Source organism: Chanos chanos, chromosome 8 (genome assembly GCF_902362185.1).
Source record: "Chanos chanos chromosome 8, fChaCha1.1, whole genome shotgun sequence".
In the NCBI taxonomy this organism is placed as follows: domain Eukaryota; kingdom Metazoa; phylum Chordata; class Actinopteri; order Gonorynchiformes; family Chanidae; genus Chanos; species Chanos chanos.
This window is the reverse complement of record NC_044502.1, coordinates 25,783,750-25,792,521: the sequence shown is the minus strand read 5'-3', so window position 1 is coordinate 25,792,521 and position 8,772 is coordinate 25,783,750. Positions and strand designations below refer to the sequence as shown.

At 41.2% G+C, this 8,772-nt stretch overlaps 1 protein-coding gene across 2 annotated transcripts in view; it reads right to left on the bottom strand.

Annotated features, from left to right (window-relative positions):
- The window catches only part of LOC115817992 (monocarboxylate transporter 8), a 7,060-nt gene extending 270 nt beyond the window's left edge, over window positions 1–6,790 (bottom strand). The window contains exons 1-6 of one of the 2 annotated variants that reach the window (XM_030781191.1): window positions 6,325–6,790; window positions 5,387–5,531; window positions 4,493–5,027; window positions 3,369–3,515; window positions 1,214–1,442; window positions 1–760 (exon numbers count right to left, since the gene is read on the bottom strand). The exon at window positions 1–760 is cut by the window's left edge and continues 270 nt beyond it. In XM_030781191.1, the coding sequence (XP_030637051.1) occupies window positions 525–760; window positions 1,214–1,442; window positions 3,369–3,515; window positions 4,493–5,027; window positions 5,387–5,531; window positions 6,325–6,676 (1,644 nt within the window). In that variant the 5' untranslated portion in view covers window positions 6,677–6,790 and the 3' untranslated portion in view covers window positions 1–524. The remainder of the gene's footprint in view (window positions 761–1,213; window positions 1,443–3,368; window positions 3,516–4,492; window positions 5,028–5,386; window positions 5,532–6,324) is intronic. The other variant, XM_030781192.1, reaches the window with a different exon arrangement.
- Window positions 6,791–8,772: the final 1,982 nt, after the last annotated feature.

Here is an 8,772-nt window from a genome sequence, read left to right as displayed (position 1 = left end):
GACATGTAGTAGAGTTAATCCAGTACATCTGTTCTCAGTTTTGGCAGTATGAAAACCTGCATGTGAACACTTTTGGTTAACCAAAAAATTAAAAAAAAAAAAAAAAAGGGTGAAAGACATGATATCTGGACACAGTTGTCTAAAAAGAAACTTAATCATACTTGACTAAATTAAACATTGTAAAGGTGTGTGTGTTTTACTTTCAGTGCACCCGGCCTCAAACTCTATGTAAATCCTTTTAATCAGATACCGCAATGGGAGACATTTTCCTCTTCTGTGGAAATGCTCCAATGACTTCAGCCAGACATTGATGTGTTCTTGGAAATGCTACAGCAGTTCTTTCACTTGGCCGCTCTCAATGCAAAACACCAGTCCAGTCATAGCCTAAACTGGCCTAGGATCAGGAAAACAGACTCTTGGAGTGCTGAGCTTCAGTCATTGCTGTTTTTTTCAGACAGTATTTGATTCGATTATCTTAGTAATGCTTATGACAAGTCAAGATTACTGTGAAGATAATGAATGCATCAGAATCGAGTCTCTTCCTCAGTGCAGACACTTGGTAGTCTGTTTTCATTGAAAGCACTATTGTCTGGGGGCAGCCTGGACTCTTGAGGTCTGGGGCTGTTAGGATGGGCCCTAGGCTGAGAGGCCCAATGAGAGTAATGAGGAACCAGGAATAGCAGAAACCCCCCTATCATTGGAGGAACACCAGCCAGGTAGAAAGCCATGTGATAATTCCCAAAGTGATCGTGAAGCAGACCTTTAGGAATAAGAGTAAAGCATTTCATTGGTTGTAGTATTTAGACAATAGCGGATGAACACAAGTGATTCAGACTTCAAATAATTTATGATTTGCTGGTATTTATTAGTGTGTTAGAGGTGTTAAACATTACCCACCTGATTCTCTTAGAAAGACTAATTCAAACAGAGACATCAACATACCCAGAAAACAGCCAAAGGCATGGGCTAATTATGGCTGTCTGTTTCTGTCTCTCCCTCAAACACACCTACCATGCAGTGATTTACAGTAATGATAAATGTCTGTGAACACAGACAGTAAGATAAATGTTTCTCTATATATAAAATAAAAGGAAGAAAACCACACATTAATTTGTCTCTGGTGGGATTTTCCAAACAAATGTGAAAGAGCTCTTTCATAAACACACATAACTTTGTCTGCTGAACCATACAAACCCTTCTAAGTGTGTCTGACCTGCGAGAGGGGGTCCAGCAGTCATTGGCAGTGCCATGATGCCCAGCAGGTAACCAATGGCCTGGGATGCCCTGTGAGGCCCAACCAACTCAAAGGCAATGGGAGCCATCAGTGAGACGAAGCACCCATCACACAGTCCCATGAGAACACACACAGCCACCAGTCCTTCAAACACAGCACACTGAGGCATCAAAATCGATGCCAGGCCTAGGACCACCAAGGACACGGCCTAGACATTGACATGAAAAGGAGAAGTACACAGTGGCTGAGAGGGGTCAAGGTTCTAAGTTCCTGGAGGCAAATTAAAAAGTTCATAAAAATTAAGAGCGTAGTGTGCAACCAGAATGTTGTAGGTTTGAGGCTCAATTTGGGAATAATAAAAACAGAAATGCTCATAGAGTAAGTGGCTGCTGACATCTTTGGACAGGTTGTTTTTGTAGCTTTGAGTGTCTCTCTGAGTAACATCCGGAATTGATATTACATGTTTGCCAAAAGTCATTGTTTCAACAGGTTTTTAATGTCTGTTTAGAAAATGGACTGAATGTGTGAGAATGAATGGGAGAATAGCACCGTTCATGCATACAATGAAGACTAATATGATTGCAGGTAATGCTGTGCATGAGAGAGCTTACTGATAAATTTGTCTGGAATAAAGGACTCTAGTCAAATGGGCCAAGCTAAGCAAGAAAAAAGGCAATCTGAAGTATTAGTGTATTTACTCTTTAAATGTTAGATACTTGGCAAATTTGTAGAGACCTGTAGTGCCATTCAAGTAATTAAAATTTGACAGCTCATTACACAGCAGTCAGTCTTGAACTCCAGAGCAAACAACATTTTATTTGACGTATTTTATTTTGTGTTTTGTTTTTTTAATTTCACTTTTGATTAACTCTGATGCAGGGATGTTGACTTATTGACTCTAAATCACACAAACTGTCACTGAGCATGCAGTGATTTACAGTATACACAGATATCTGCCTGTCATCATTGGCAATGTGACAAACTGTTTCTTTAAATAGAAAAGACAGGGGAGAAAACAAGCATTAATTTGTATGTGATGTGCCAAACAAATGTGGAAGAGCTCTTTCATAAACACACATAACTGTGTCTCTGGACCCAACCAGACTCCCCTGAGGGGGTCTGGCAGTCACTGGCTAAAAGGCAATGGGAGTTATCACTGAGATGAGCAACCTTCAATAAACTGCATAATATAACTGAGCTAAAGTCACTGGCTAAAAGGCAATGGGAGTTATCACTGAGATGAGCAACCTTCAATAAACTGCATAATATAACTGAGCTAAGACTTCAGCTATCTGTGACACAAAACACAGAAACAAAGCATCTAACAGTGTTATAGCTGACAAAGTTTATACAGAGTTTTAGAAATTAATTATACTTTGATGCGGCTCTATAACCAGGTTGGATTTGCCTGGTCCACCAGAGCATTTTTTTCCTGTAAATTCAGTTGTTTGTGGTCCCACCTCTTAACTTTTGTGGCGCATGCCAGAAATAGAAACGTTCTAGGCACATGCTAGAAACGTTCGTGGGTGATTTACCAGGCTTACTAAAGTTTGACAAGTTTCCAGTGTAACCTCAGTCATTAGTTATTAATTATCAACTCAGTAATTATATAAAATAGAAGAAGAGTGTTTTCTTGGGCACAGTTGTTTTAAATAAATTCTACCCCTTGTCTTATGTCTTATTTTATTTAAGCTTTACTTAAGCCTAAGCCTTTATTCGACAACCAACAGATAATACCTACGGATCCATGTTCTCATCACTCTAATCCACTTGAGGTTGTGTTTTATTAAGTTTAATAAGTTTAAGTTTCAGTGATTGCACACACACACTGTGAACAGTGAGTAGTGAATTTGTCCTCTGCATTTAATCCATCCAACACACCGGTAGTGAACACACAACAGACGCAGGAGCATTCCTCTGCGCCCAGGGAGCATTAGGGTTAAGTGCCTTGCTCAAGGGCACACAGCCATGTGGGCCTGGGAATCGAACCGGCAACCCTCTAGTCACAAGCCCGGTTCTCTAACCTTTAAAACCCACAGCCCCTCCTTTATGAAATGCATAAAAACATTATACCTAAATCAGAAGTCACATTCTGGAGGTTACAATAACATTTTGTCTTTTTTTTCCTGTTTACCTGAAGGTACATCTTCCGGACCCCTGCTACCATGTCTACGATATGGCCAAAGAATAGGCGCCCCATGCCGGAGGAGGCCCCGATACTGACCAACACGACCCAGTCAGGCACAGACGTACTGAGGAACTGCTCCTCCACAAAGCCCATCTGTCAGACAGACCCAAAACACACAGATCACGAAACACACACATCACGAAACACACACATCACAAAACACATACATCACAACATAAAAACATCACGAAACACACACATCACAAAAACACAAAGATACAAAACACACACATCACAACACACAAATATCACCACACACACATCACAACACACACACCACAACACAACATAAAAACACAAAATATACACATCACAACACACACATCACATAACAAAAACACAAAACACACACATCACAACAGACACACCACAAAAAACAAAACACACACATCACGACACGCAAACATCACAAAACACACATGACAAAACAAATACATCACAAAACACAAAGACACAAAATGCACACATCATTGCTCTCTGAATGTAATAGTTAGTGGATGTAGGATTCAAAATGATTTACACTGATCAAAAGAGCATGATGTAAAAATTTGCTTAATGACACAACTTTTAAAATATGCAAATATGCTTAAAAGTGTGTTTCTACTTGTTGGAGAAACGATATGTAACTTTGGCACTTAGACCCTCAGGATTTGACTAAAATCTACAGCACTGCCTGGAGGGATATTCACGCGACAACATTGGTTCTGTGGAAGCAGGTGCACTTTTAAAAACTGCAACAAAGTCATTAGGTACTGTAGTTTCAACCCCAGCACCTGTAAATAACAGAGAAAGCGATTTTGTTTCCAGAGAACACCACAAAACTGTAATGTAAACCCCTATTTACTATTTAGAGGCTGAATCTGATAGGGCGTCTCAGAGACACAGATATTCTGAATCCAAATTTCACAATCATGTCATTGTATGTGAATTAACCTGAGCACATCCAGACACATCTTTTCTCCCCAAGGCGATTCTTAAGAAAACTATTCACAGAGGTGCTTTGGCAGGAGAAAGTTTCTGCAGAAAGGTAATTTACAGTGGCTGGAGAGGCTGCTATTTCAGAAACTTACAAGATGCACATATGGCACAAAGTATCCCAGCACCGCAAAAGCCAAAGCGAAGGCCCAAACTCGATAAGTGGGCACACGAAACACTCCGAAACTGCAGTAGTTTCTTGACTGTGCTAACCGGTCCTCCACCATGTCATTGCTGGGCACAGATATGTCAACCAAATTCACACTGGAGCCTTGGCACTGGTTATGGTCTTGGGCAGTTTTGTCCTGGCAGGTGGGTGGGTTGTCCTGCTGTGACGGTCGATTGTCAGGCAGCAGAGGGCGGAAGATGAGCCCTGCCAACACGGCCTGGATGAGCATGAAGATACTCAGGATCTGGAAGGTTCTCTCTTGGCCCAGTGGAGTGACCAGCTCCTCCAGGAAAGCAGGCATCGCCATGGAGAACACACTGCTTCCAGCGGTCACCACGCCGTTGGCCAGGCCCAGACGCCGGCTGAAGTAGTGACCTAGGATCACCATGGAAGGCTGGAAGGCAAAAGAACACCCGCAACCGAACACAATGCCGTAGGTGAGGTATCGTAAGCCCAGGGAACTAAATGAGACAATAAATAAGATAAAGACATAAGATAAGATAAGGATGAGATAAGGAACATTTATGGCATTTGACTAAAACAGCAGGGGACATAAACTTAGCCCCTTCACAGTTCACAAATTTTATGATTAGATTTTTGTTTTGGTTTTGGCCCAAGTGAAGAATGGAATCATAAACAATAGTGAAACAGCTGCTTAGATTTTGCCTCATTAAAAAAATATCAAAATTAGTGGCATTACTAAACGGTACACCTGCCTATTACAGCAACATCCAGCAGCAATTAATCTAATTGGTCACTGATTAATAAAAGAATCCATTTTATTTTAAACAGCTGAAATAAATAAAGGAGAAGATCTTACGTTACAAATGAGCTAATCAAGAGCCCCAGAAACGCCAGAAAAGCTCCAGTGGCAGCGGTGACTCTGCAACCTAGACGATCTGTGGAGATACTGACCAGAGGGGCACAGAGAAAAACCATCCCCATGGACAGAGCCCCGACCCAGGCTAGAGAGAGAGAGAGAGAGAGAGATAGAGGGAGAGGGCAGGGAGAGACAAACAAAGAAAGACTGAGTGTACAGTCAGAACAGAGCATAATAGAGGACACAGACTATATTTAAATGTCTTGTTGAGATCTTAATGAACTGACTGAACTTAATGAACTGAACAGAAAAGGCAATAAGACGAAATGGCTTTGGTCTCTATGTTTATGAAGAATTTTCATACTGAAACACTCTTTCCAGCACCTGCTGAGGAGCTGAGCATTCACATTCAGTACTGAAAGATCAGTGTGTGGAAAAGCATTGACTAATGAAGACCTTCAATTCAGCTTTTGTCACACAGAACCCTGTGAGGCAAGAGGAACAAAGTTATGTTCACATCCCAGCTGTAGGTGACTACCCTGGCCTGGCATCAGAGCAGCATGCACTTTTTTCTCCCCCCTCCCCCCATTGCTCACTGGTTATCACTGACTATCACGCACCTACATACCCGTGGCAACTGCCACACAAATGGAGTTTTCCCTATGGGCACATTATGTAGTGTGAAAGGATGCACTGACTGAGTAAGTCTAGTTTATCCTGACATAGGCAGAGAGGCTTTGGGAAGACTTGCAGAAGGTTACTGGGGATTGGACGTTGAAGTTGATAAGGTTTACCCGTGCTCGCTAATTTAAACTTTAACACAAAGATTAGATTGGTTCGTTCTAGACAATTATTATTATTTTTAGTATGATCACAGCGCGAATCTTCAGCAAAAGTTTAGAAATTTAACAGGCGTATTGTTCCCGAACTTCTCTCACCTACTTCAAATTGCGTTGCGCTGATTCCAGCGTCTTCATAATCTTTTACTAGCATTACATGCAGGATACTGAAGGAGTTTTGAATGGCGAATATGGAGCCGTTGCACCAGGTAGCAGCAAACACAACCAGCCATCCTAACCCACCCTCGGGAAAAATAAATTCGGAATGTCGATCATCCTGAGGGGTTACTATTGTATCAGTCGTAACTTCGCTAGTGTCAGTGAAGTCTAAGGATTTAGGGATCCGCAGGTCTGTGCTGTCATAATGTTCCCGTGTCTGCCGTCCGGACTGGTCGTGAATTTTGCCCGAATTTCCATTTTTCAGTCGTCTGTGACTTCTCTCCATGTCCATGGCTTATCTGTCATCCGTCTTCATATCTTATTTGTGTCTGGGATTCGGTCAGCTTCCCAGTGCCCTAGACAAAAGGTCAAAGGTGGATATTTGTGCATTTTGCACTATCACGTTCTGTTGTTAGGTATGACATATGACATATGACACAATGAGCAAGGATGACTTGCACCTTTGTCTCAGTTTGGATTCTGCGAGTAATTTATTAACCAGACTAACGCGACGATCACTCTGACATTGAGTAGATATACTTGAAGTAAGTTTTCAACACATGTAGACATATTGGCACAAATTGGTTAGTGTAATGTGATAGACTCTGCGCCATTATGAATGCAAGTAGGCTACACTTTTTTTTTTCTTTTACCGTTGCAGTGTTTACTATGTGAGTTACCGCATTAAGGTGTCATCAAACAGCCCTATCACAAGCTATGCAAGGCATTTAGGGCAGAACGCTAAAACAAGCAAACAAATATACATACATGCGTCTGTATATATTCCATTGTCTGTATATATTTCATTGGCTTTGTACGTGTACTCTGCACAATGACAACAAAGTTGAATCTAATCTAATCTAACATGCATGTATATATATGTATGAATATGGGGATAAAACGGTGTGTGTGCGATTGTGGTTTTTTGTTTTCACTTTTGGTTGTATTTGTGGATGCTATTTATTTTTCATTTTTGTGTATACTGTGTGTCTATTTTTGATCACCTTTTTTAATTTTCTTTTTTTTTACATTTTACATTTTGTTTACATTATAGGGGAGACTTGGGGGGGATATCCCAGAAAGCAGGTTTAGTGAAAACTCAGTTTGTTAACTCAGAGCAAGTAGTAAACCTCCTAATAGAGGAGCCCTATGGCTTTATTTTGCTAGGAGAATGAAGCCATAGAGCTGTTCTGTTAGGAGGTGTTGGACAGGGCCTGGGAAGAGGCCATGGGACGATTAAATTGTGTCAAAGTGTTGCTTGTTGCAGTCTGCCTTTAAATGGTTGTCACTTTCTCTGTCTTTTGTTTTCTCTGCTTAGACAAGCTCAGGGGCGAATACCACAGACACCAGGAGGGACACGATCCCATGGCCAAACTCTGCCCTGCATACAGAGGAAGCTGTTCAGGATTAAGAGGTTTTTGGGCTTCATGACCATTGGAAAGTTTACCCAGGGTACCCTGGCATTCCTGAATGGTCTTCCCAAGATCAGAAGGTGCGTTGGTGTCTTGGGGTCTCCATGCACAGGTGGGTGGCCAGACTGAGGGCTCAACAGATGACTGCATGACGCCACAGTGAAGCACTATCTGAAGAATGTGGTCTAGTTCCTTAGAGTTCCTAGTTCCTCTACTTAAAGACTGAGAGTAATTTTAAATGTAATTTTATTGTTTTTTGAAATCCCTAAAATCAAAAATCCCAAAGGTAGTTACCCATTTGAGGTTTTTTGGTTCAAAATTTTGTTTCTCCAACTGTCTGCATGTTTGCTCCATTTGTCACTGAGGACAAGACATCAACAGGGCTGCTACTGCCAAGTCTCAAATGTTTTTAAGACTGAGCTCTGGAGGTCCCGTGTCTGATATATTCCATCTGTTAAAATATATGGCTTGTGAACACATACAATTTGACAGTTTGCTGGTGGATTTCATTTGAAATTGTGCAAGAGTTTCAAGCAGATAGTCTTTGGTGGAACTAGTAAAGGCCTGTACATTCCTGCTGGACTTAATATCTTGCTTATTGGTTCCTAATATCTAAGTGTAAAGAGGTCTTTGTATTGGAAACTGAACATTTACAAAGTGTCAGGGATACACAAGCTATTGAAAACAGTGTATTTTCAGACTCTGAAACAGACCTATCAGTAGAAACTGACAAAAAAACAGAATGTCCAGCATCCACCCGCAATATATGGAGGCAAAGTCAAATATATTGAAAGTGGGAATTCAAAAAAATCAAAATCACTTCACCACGTGACAATCAGACAGCAAGCAGTGTTTGTGGGAGCTTGGGTTGGGTCAGGAAGAGAGGAAGGAAGGGAAAAAGGGTGGGGCTAAAAGCAATATCATAGTATCAGTCTTCAGTCTTCACCCCCTGATCTTCCAAAAAAAAAGGCTGACA